Below are 8,969 nucleotides of genomic sequence, written 5' to 3' on the forward strand. Positions count from 1 at the left end.
GATTCGAATCTCTAAACTTGTTTAAAATATTTAATGTTTTATTTCACTAGACCAACTATGATTGGTGAAGAATATTATTATTATTATTATTTGGTTGTGTTTCAAATACCATTACTGGATATAGCTGTAATTATGAATTTCTGCATGGAAGAAATTTAGGAAGCTACCCAGAAAAGTCTTTGAAAATAGGAAACAGCTCACCCCAAACTCCACCACTAGCTGCCTATAAATTGCATCCCTGCCAACGGCAAACAACAATTTCAATTTATTTCTAATTTGCCATCATCACCATGCCTGCTCAAGTCATGTCCGACAATACCCTGCAAGGCCTCCATGTCTTGGGCAGAGAAAACAATTCTTCCCCTCACCTCAGAAGGTAAAATAGCAGTCCCTTATTAGAATATCGACTTCTCTTTGATGGATGTTGAGTTTATTAAGTCCTTGTGTTGTTGTAGGTTGGAGGGAAAGATTGCTATTGTGACGGGCGGAGCGAGGGGGATCGGAGAGGCGACGGTGAGGCTTTTCGCCCGACACGGTGCCAAAGTTGTCATTGCAGACGTGGAGGACACTCTCGGTGCCGCGCTTGCTACTTCGTTGTCTTCTTCCGTCACGTTCGTTCATTGCGATGTGAGCCTCGAAGAAGACATCGAGAACTTGATAAGCTCGACGGTTTCCCGGTACGGCCGGCTCGACATCCTCTTCAACAATGCCGGCGTGCTCGGGAACCAGAAAAAGCACAAAAGCATCTTGGATTTCGACGCCGATGAGTTCGACGACGTGATGAGGGTGAACGTGAGGGGGATGGCGCTCGGAATCAAACACGCCGCACGCGCGATGATTCCCAGAGGCGGCGGCGGGTGCATCATTTCGACGGCGAGTGTAGCCGGGGTGATGGGTGGACTCGGTCCACACGCTTACACGGCCTCGAAACACGCCATCGTCGGGTTGACGAAGAACGCCGCCTGTGAATTGGGGCGGTTCGGGATCAGAGTGAACTGCATTTCGCCGTTCGGGGTGGCGACGCCGATGCTGGTGAATGCTTGGAGAAGCGACGACGAGGAAGAAGACGATGCGAGCCAGGAACAGGTGGAGAAGACGGAGGAGTTCGTGAGAGGGCTAGCCAATCTGAAAGGCCCGACGCTCAGGGCTAAAGACATAGCCGAGGCTGCCTTGTATCTTGCTAGCGATGAATCTAAATATATCAGCGGCCATAATCTTGTAGTTGATGGTGGAATTACCACCTCCAGGAACTGTGTTAGCTTGTAACTTCGTTCTCCTGTTTTCTCAACTCTTTATTCATTATAGATCCTCACTCTCATCCTTCCTAATTGTAAATCTTCAGTTTATGAATTTTGGCACCGTAATAATAAATATTACTGCGATATCAACAATTATTATATTCACATTATATGTTATTAAAATTTCATAACCACAACACTCTTAACGACCATAATATTATTTATTATATTTACAATAATAATAAATATAATATGAATGAACACATAAATACAAATTATAATTTAAACATCTAATTAGTTTAGGAGGACCAAAATCTCAAAATAGGGTCTGGATTTGGGTTTAAAAGTTTTGCTGTCGACATGCATTGTTTTTAATTAGTCCTAGATGGTTCGTAAGATGCAGTCGCTAGGAAGAATAAAGATTAATAAATAATAACCAATAAATTAAGCGTGTAATGCATTTTATTAAAAAAATGTTATTTTGATAAATAAATGAAAACCCTAAAAAATATTATTGCCGCAATTTTGCCTCTTTTTCTTCAGTTCATGTTTGTCAAGAAGTCAAGCCTCTATTCTGGGTCAAAATAATTGCTTAAAAGTTGGTCCTTTTCCTACTTTTCCCTGTGCGTTTGGTACAATCCAATTGAATTTTCGTTGTTTATTCAGGAAAACGATTTTAATTACAAATTTAAACTTCCAATTACATAAGAATTGGCTAAATAATAAAAGTATACGTCCAACCATATATTGGAGTACTCCTAGTATAGATATAGCAGTGGGTAAATTATTGGTAGGCTGGAGTACGTAATATTCATTCAAGTACAAGCAGTAGCTGAAATTTAACACAACTGTAAACCCAATAAGTACACTTTCTTTGAATAATTATTAATTGAAAACCAAGTGATCTCGTGTTTCTTTTGAGGACAAATTATTTCAATTTCAGTGTCCCGTTGATGTTTTGTAGGTAACCTGCCATCAAATTTGACTTTTTTTCGCCTTCTTCTCTTAGGCTTTAACAAGCAAGTGTAGCTAAGGACGATAATTTTGTTAGGATTTGACAGTTTTTGAACTGATTTAGTTTGGGGTAAACTATACCATTGACAAGAACTATGAACCACTTTTGGTAAAGGCTTTCTTCGTCTAAAAAAGCTGCTGAAAAAAGCAGAGAAATGATTGTGATAGAAGAAGAAGAGAAGATTGACATAAAAAATGCATACAAAAATATGAACCTATAGTATTTCTGTAGAGTTCGTTCAACGATAATCATTAGCTGAACTGACGAAAATTTGGGTAAAAGGTTTCGAGGCCTTGGAAATTATGGAAAAGGGGTTAAAATTTGTAATTTTTTTTGTTGGTATGATACATCAGTAAGTTATCAGTCAAAAACCATTTTTGTTGGTCGTCTAAGAAGGTTGAAGCCATGGATCAGGGAAAAAAGAAACAAAAACTTGTTTGGATTTTGACTTTTATCTTTTCCTTCTTTGTGATAGTGGTATTATGAATTGTTATCTCTTAACTTTTTTTTTGGTTGAAACGGGTACAAAGGGCTGTTTAGATGCCCGTTCTATCAGAAATCAGAAACTTCTCGGCTTCCTTGGGAGGGTTCTGCAGCAAAACTGAATCCCTTGGTAATCCATAATTGCCTGGTGATAACATCCGCTACTCGATTTGCCTCTCTAGGTATGTGCTTCAGTTCAACCATCCAATTTCTCTTGAGCAAGGTCTCTATGTGCTGCAGAATAGTTAATTTTATGTGTTCAGTCGACTTGTTTCTGATGAGGTTTATGGCTTCTTTGCTGTCAGATTCCAAAATCACTTTCCTTTCACCCTTCATCCATGCAACTTTTAATCCCTCGTGAATACCCCAAAGTTCTACTTCTAAGATTGAACAAATCCCAATTTTCTTACCAAAACCCCAATTCCAGTTTCCGTTATGGTCTCTTGCAATTCCCCGCACACGGCTTCTCCCGTATTCGTTTGGCTCCATCTGTATTAATCTTGCAGTAGTTTCTGTCTGGTTTTTGCCATTTGTATTGATCGCTATTTCTGCTCTTTGTATTTCCAGTCTTAGAACTTTCTGTATTCTGAATATCTTGGGATAGTCTTAAGGCTTGTTGAATAATAGAGTCTCTTTCAATCATTTTCGGGTTGAAAATCACCTGATTTCTTCTTTTCCATATGTACCAGATAACAGCGCTGAAAAAAGTAGTCCAGTTCTCGATCCTCAGTGATGGGGATTGGTTTGTTTCAATGTTTTCAATGAGCCATTCCTTTATGTTGACTCAGGAACTTTTCCATTTTCTGGGTACCCAGAAGTTCAATCCATCTGCAAAATTTTTGGGCAGAATCTCATCAAATGGTTGATATCTTCTGATTCATAGTTGCACATAGGGCATCTTTCATCTGTTGTCAAATGTCTACGGGCTCTTTCTGAATTGGTTAGTAATCTGTCGTTTCCTATAAGCCATAGGAAAGTTTTAATTCTGGGTATGCTATTATGCTTGGCAATGGTGGACCAGATTTTCTCCTCTGATGAATTGATATTTGTGATTTTCTTATAAGCAGATTTGACAGTGAAGACTCTTTTCTCCGAGGGAATCCAGCCGGGCGAGTCTGCAATGCTAACTTCTATTGGAGGAGGTGTAGCTTTCAATTTGTTGATAATTTGGTCTGGAAGTAGCCAATGAATCTTGTTCCAATCCCAGGTACTATTCTGGTTGATCATCTCATTTACTTTGGATTTGTCGTTTTCCACTTCAACTGGATGGATGCATGAATTTGATAAAGGGCCATTCTGATCTAGCCAATTGTCGTGCCAAAATTGAACATGATTTCCGTTACCAATGTTCCAGCAGATATTCTGCTTAAACTCTGACCAAAGGTTGCATATGTGGTTCCAGAGAGCTGAACCTCCCTTCTTAGTTAGCTTCTCAGGCAGGATTCCTTCCACTTTATATTTGTTTCTCATCACCTGCACCCATAACAGATCATTTCTATTAATAAGTTTATAAGCCAGTTTAAAGAGGAAAGCCTTGTTTTGCATCCTCAAGTTCTTTAGGCCTTGTCCCCCATCTTTAATAGGTTTACAAAGGGTATCCCAGTTCACCAGATGAACACCTCTATGTTCATTAGTATGACCCCAGATAAAGTTTCTAGTAAATCTTTCCAGTTCATCGCAAGTTCCTTTAGGGATAAGAATTGACTGCATAGTGTAAGCTGGAATTCAGTTGAGGACAGATTTAGCAAGGGTGATTCTTCCCGCCAAAGATAATGTCTTAGCCTTCCAACCTGAGAGTCTGTCTTTCACTTTCTGAATGATGCTGCTATAGGTGTTTTTATTGATTCTGTTGTGTAATAGAGGAACGCCCAAGTAATTTCCAAGATTGTATACCTCTTTGATTCCAATCATGTTCGTAATATTGTCTCTGGTTTGAACATTCAAATTGCTTGAGTAAAATATATTGGATTTCTGCAGATTAACTTTCTAACCCGAACTGCTACAGAATTTTTGGAGCGTATTCTGAATAACCTTAATTTGGGACTTGTCTGCTTCAGCAAAGAGCATAAGGTCATCTGCAAAAAAGAGGTGAGAAATGTTAGGACCTTTTCAAGACATTTTAATTGGTTTCCACTTACCTTGATCCACATTTAATGCAATTTCTTGAGCTAATCTCTCCATGCAGATGACAAATAGGTAAGGCGAAAGGGGGTCACCCTGTATGATTCCCCTTGATGGTTTAAAAGGCTCCGTAAGACCACCATTCCAGTTAATTTGGATCGTCGTGGAGGTAATACAATTCATAATAGCCATAATAAATCTATTAGGTAAGCCCAACTTCACAATACTATCTCTAATAAAGTTCCAATCTAATCTATCATAGGCTTTTTCCAGATCGATCTTGATGGCCAGGTACCCCTTCTTACCTTTCTTTATCTTCATAGAGTGGATAACCTCTTGAGCAAGGATAATGTTGTCTGTAATAACCCTTCCTGGTATAAAGCTTGTTTGGCTATTAGAAATTAGAGTAGGAAGAATAGGTTTTAAGCGGTTAACGATAACTTTGGTTATAATTTTGTAGGTAACCTGACAGAGGCTTATAGGTCTAAATTGAGTAATTCTATCCGGGTTATCAATCTTAGGAATTAAAACCAAACACGTTCTGTTTAAAGCTTCTTCAATCTGGCCACCATTGAGACAGTGTTTGACTAGCTGGCAAACCTTTTCTCCAACTGTGTCCCAATTACTCTGGAAGAAGTTAGCATGAAACCCATCAATACCTGGAGCTTTTAGAGGATTCATACTGAAAAGAGCATCCTTAATTTCAATGTTCTCAAAAGGTTTATCCAACCAGTTCCATTGCTCCCTATTCAGATTAGGAAAGGGTCTAGAATTCTCAAGAGATTTCTTCACTAAAGGATCTTTTGTGAATAGTTCTTCATAGAACTTTTTAACATGGTCTTTAAGCATTTCTTGATCTTCGCACCAGGTCTCAGCTTCAGTTTTGAGAGCTGTAATGATATTTTTCCTACCCTTAGTAATCGCACAGGAATGAAAGTACTTGGTATTTTTGTCTCCATGTTTAATCCAATTGCATCTCGCCCTTTGAGACCAAATAAGTTCTTCTTGTCTTAAAATTGTGTCAAGCTCAATCTTGAGATCAACTTCAAGAATAGACAATCTGTTTGAATTATGGTGACGAAGCGCTTTATCAATCCCTTTAAGCCTAGCAATTAATCTTTTCTTCTTCTGGTTAATATTACCAAAACTTCTCTATTCCAAACCTTAATGTTCTCCTTGATATGGTTGAGGCTATCCATAAGGTTCTCATGTTTAACCCACTCTTTTTAATGAAATGTTCAAAATCTGGGTGATCCAACTAGGCTGCCAGGAATCTGAACGGTTTCTGTCTAGAATCTTTGGGGTTGTCCATAGTATGTAAAAGGATAGGACAATGATCAGAGCCCATTCTGTCAAGGTGTTGGACTCTAGAATTAGGGTAAAGCTCTAACCAGTTCAAATTCATGATGCATCTATCTAGTCTTTGCCATAGGTTGCCCCGCCTCCAAGTAAATTTCACCTTGGAAATTAACATCAATCAGATTATTGTTGAAGATGAAATCTTGAAAATGGTTACTTCCTCCTCTGTACTTACTGCTACCACCTGTTCTCTCATCAGGACTCAGAATACAATTAAAGTCTCCTCCTAGAATCCAAGGCTCATTATTGTTAGGCTTGAGCTTGTCTAGAAGATCCCAAATCTTACAACGAATATTGGGGTTGGGGCTAGAATAAATTGCTATGAAGAAATTCCAGCAGTTACTGTTATTATCCTTAATTTGAGCATGGACTGGTTAGAGATACTTAATATTTTCACCTTAACCGAATTATCCCAAAGAATCCAGATGCCTCCACTGTGACCCTGAGCTTCGACTCTAAAAGAGTTGATGTACCCCATATTGTTAATAATTATGTCAGCTTTCTTACCACTTTGTGAGTCTCCATCAGGGAAATAATCTTGGGTTTGTGACTAAACACAATCTTTAAAGTGTCTTCTAAAAGAGGGTTTAACAACCCCTTAAGTGTTCCAAAAAAGAATCTTCATAATTATTGAGGTAATTGATTGTTGATTTGTGCCCGATCCATCTCTTCCTGTTCACCGTCTTGGTTCTGGTTCAGATCAATTTGCTCCAGAGATTAACTTTGGTTTTTTGTAGGGTTGTTGTAATCAGGAGGAGCCAAATTCTCAGAGTTCATGGATTTTTCTTGAATCCATTCTGAAATTAATTGAACATTAGGACTGGTAGAAGGTTTAGATTTACCAATTTTCAGACCTTTTTTGGTAAAATGGGAAACTTGCTTAGATTTTTTATTGATATTCCATCTAGAAGTATGATTTCGTATGTTGTCCTTATCATGAATGGTAATTGCTGTATGGACTCCATCTCCCATATTTACCATGTGTTCACTAATTTGGATTTCTTCATTCGCCATGACTTGGATCCCTCCTATCATAACCTCCTTAGTATTGTCTTTGTTAGCTGCCATTTCATTGTCAGTAATAGGGACATCAACTATCTATTTTCATCTTCAATGCTGGTATGAGTCATAGTCCTCTGGGTCTGTATTGTAGTAGTATCATTTTGAGATTGTATGTCTTTGTTCCTTATTCTTTCTCTAACTCTCGTACTGTTTTCTTTCTGCTCTGCTGGTGTGTTAGATTTTGTAGTAGGTGTTTGAGTATCATTTACCTTACTTTGATTTTGGTAATCTTTATTGTTTCCCCTGGATTCCTCCTCTAACTGTTCCTCATTTAAAGGTGCAAATCTTGATCCTTGTCTTGATGTTCCTTCAATCTCTTTGGTTTTATTTTGCGTTCTTTGGTATCTATTGTTTCTTCCTCTCGGTTGAACAACCATCCAAGGGCCAAAGGGATTTTCTTTACTTTTTTCAACATTGGATCGTTCTTTCATAGTATTGCTATTGCTATTAACATCGGTCTGTTTATCTTCTTGGTTGGATTGACAAACTTCTTTAGTATGTCCATAGGTTCCACAGTTGAAGCAGATTTGTTGCAGCCCTTATTCTATCTTTTGGGTGAAAGCATCAATTCCCATACATGGAATAAAGACTTGTTCAAATTTTCCCCTCTCTACAACTTTAGTATTGTAATCAATTTTGATGACTCTTCCAATCGTATTTGCAATAGTTCTGATTAACACTGCATTATAATACCTGTACGGTAATCCAGGTAGACGCAGCCAGGCGATAACTTGTGAGGGATGTTTTTCAGCTGTGGTAAAGTTCCTCGACCATGGTTGAACAGTCAGGTAACTTCCAAATATCATCCAAGGGCCATCGGTGAGAACTCTAGTATAGTCTTCAATATTTTCAAATTTGACTAAATAGTAATCATTATCAAGATCAATTAAGTTGAAATTTCCTATCGGCATCCATAACATCTGAATCCTGTTCATCAGGGCTTTATATCCAATTTTTCCCCAGCAATCTCGTGATGATAACTTGTTTCATGTTTCGATCTATCAAGTCATGGATTCGCTTTGAGAAGTTTATTATAGGAAAATCTCCAGTACTGTCCATAGTAACATCTCCTTCTTGGAGAACTATCTCTTCTTCATGCAAGTTGACTGGTGGGTTCTTGTTTAGGGTAGATCCTCTGGCAGTCATGGCAGCGTAAGAGAGTTTCTCAGGACTCTTGGGATGATCTTTTCGCGCAGTATCTTCAACTTGGGCTTCAATTTCAGTCTGCATATTCTCTGTTTGTTGCATTGTTTCCTCTTCTTCAATTGTTAAGTCCCGATTCTTTACTTTCTTTGTTGCTCTTTGATCTTCTTGGACGCTATTGTTGTTCATCTCTTTTTGTTATCTCTTAACTTGGTTAAGAGAATGGTTGACTAAAGACTTAGGGTAATATTATGGATATATGCCTTAACAATATTTTTATGGGTTTTAATGTTTGTGTTTAGGGTAATGTTGTGTGGTTGATATTGTAATTGAAGTATTTATGCCTTAACCATATTTTTATGGGTTTTAATGTTTGTGTTTAGGGTAATGTTGTGTGGTTGATATTGTAATTGAAGTATTTATGCCTTAACAATATTTTTATGGGTTTTAATGTTTGTGTTTAGGGTAATGTTGTGTGGTTGATATTGTAATTGAAGAATTAATGTAGTGTGGTTGTTATGTTGTAATTGAAGTGTTAATGTAATGAT

At 37.9% G+C, this 8,969-nt stretch overlaps 2 protein-coding genes across 2 annotated transcripts; one reads left to right on the forward strand and one right to left on the reverse strand.

Annotated features, from left to right (window-relative positions):
* The first annotated feature begins 290 nt into the window (after positions 1 to 290).
* Positions 291 to 1,277, forward strand: LOC120152676 (short-chain dehydrogenase reductase 2a-like). The gene is made up of 2 exons (XM_039164857.1): positions 291 to 376; positions 456 to 1,277. The coding sequence occupies exons 1-2, from the start codon at positions 291 to 293 to the stop codon at positions 1,264 to 1,266; spliced, it is 897 nt and encodes a 298-aa protein (XP_039020788.1). The 3' UTR covers positions 1,267 to 1,277.
* A 2,278-nt stretch (positions 1,278 to 3,555) lies between these two features.
* On the reverse strand, positions 3,556 to 8,610 carry LOC120152755. The gene is made up of 6 exons (XM_039164906.1): positions 8,331 to 8,610; positions 7,972 to 8,179; positions 6,285 to 6,522; positions 4,875 to 5,985; positions 4,728 to 4,811; positions 3,556 to 4,454 (listed from the first exon to the last, which is right to left on the reverse strand). Exons 1-6 carry the CDS (start codon positions 8,608 to 8,610, stop codon positions 3,556 to 3,558), a joined length of 2,820 nt encoding a protein of 939 aa, XP_039020837.1.
* Positions 8,611 to 8,969: the final 359 nt, after the last annotated feature.

This window comes from Hibiscus syriacus, unplaced genomic scaffold, assembly GCF_006381635.1.
Source record: "Hibiscus syriacus cultivar Baekdansim isolate YM2019G1 unplaced genomic scaffold, ASM638163v2 tig00111095_pilon, whole genome shotgun sequence".
Taxonomy (NCBI): Eukaryota; Viridiplantae; Streptophyta; class Magnoliopsida; order Malvales; family Malvaceae; genus Hibiscus; species Hibiscus syriacus.

Coding starts and splice junctions, on each gene's coding strand:
- LOC120152676 (XM_039164857.1), top strand. CDS start 291: ATGCCTGCTCAAGTCATGTCCGACAATACCCTGCAAGGCCTCCATGTC. Junction 377..455: donor TCTTCCCCTCACCTCAGAAG/GTAAAATAGCAG, acceptor GTGTTGTTGTAG/GTTGGAGGGAAAGATTGCTA.
- LOC120152755 (XM_039164906.1), bottom strand. CDS start 8,610: ATGAACAACAATAGCGTCCAAGAAGATCAAAGAGCAACAAAGAAAGTA. Junction 5,986..6,284: donor TGGAGGCGGGGCAACCTATG/GCAAAGACTAGA, acceptor AATATTAACCAG/AAGAAGAAAAGATTAATTGC. Junction 4,455..4,727: donor AAAATTCTGTAGCAGTTCGG/GTTAGAAAGTTA, acceptor ACTGAATTCCAG/CTTACACTATGCAGTCAATT.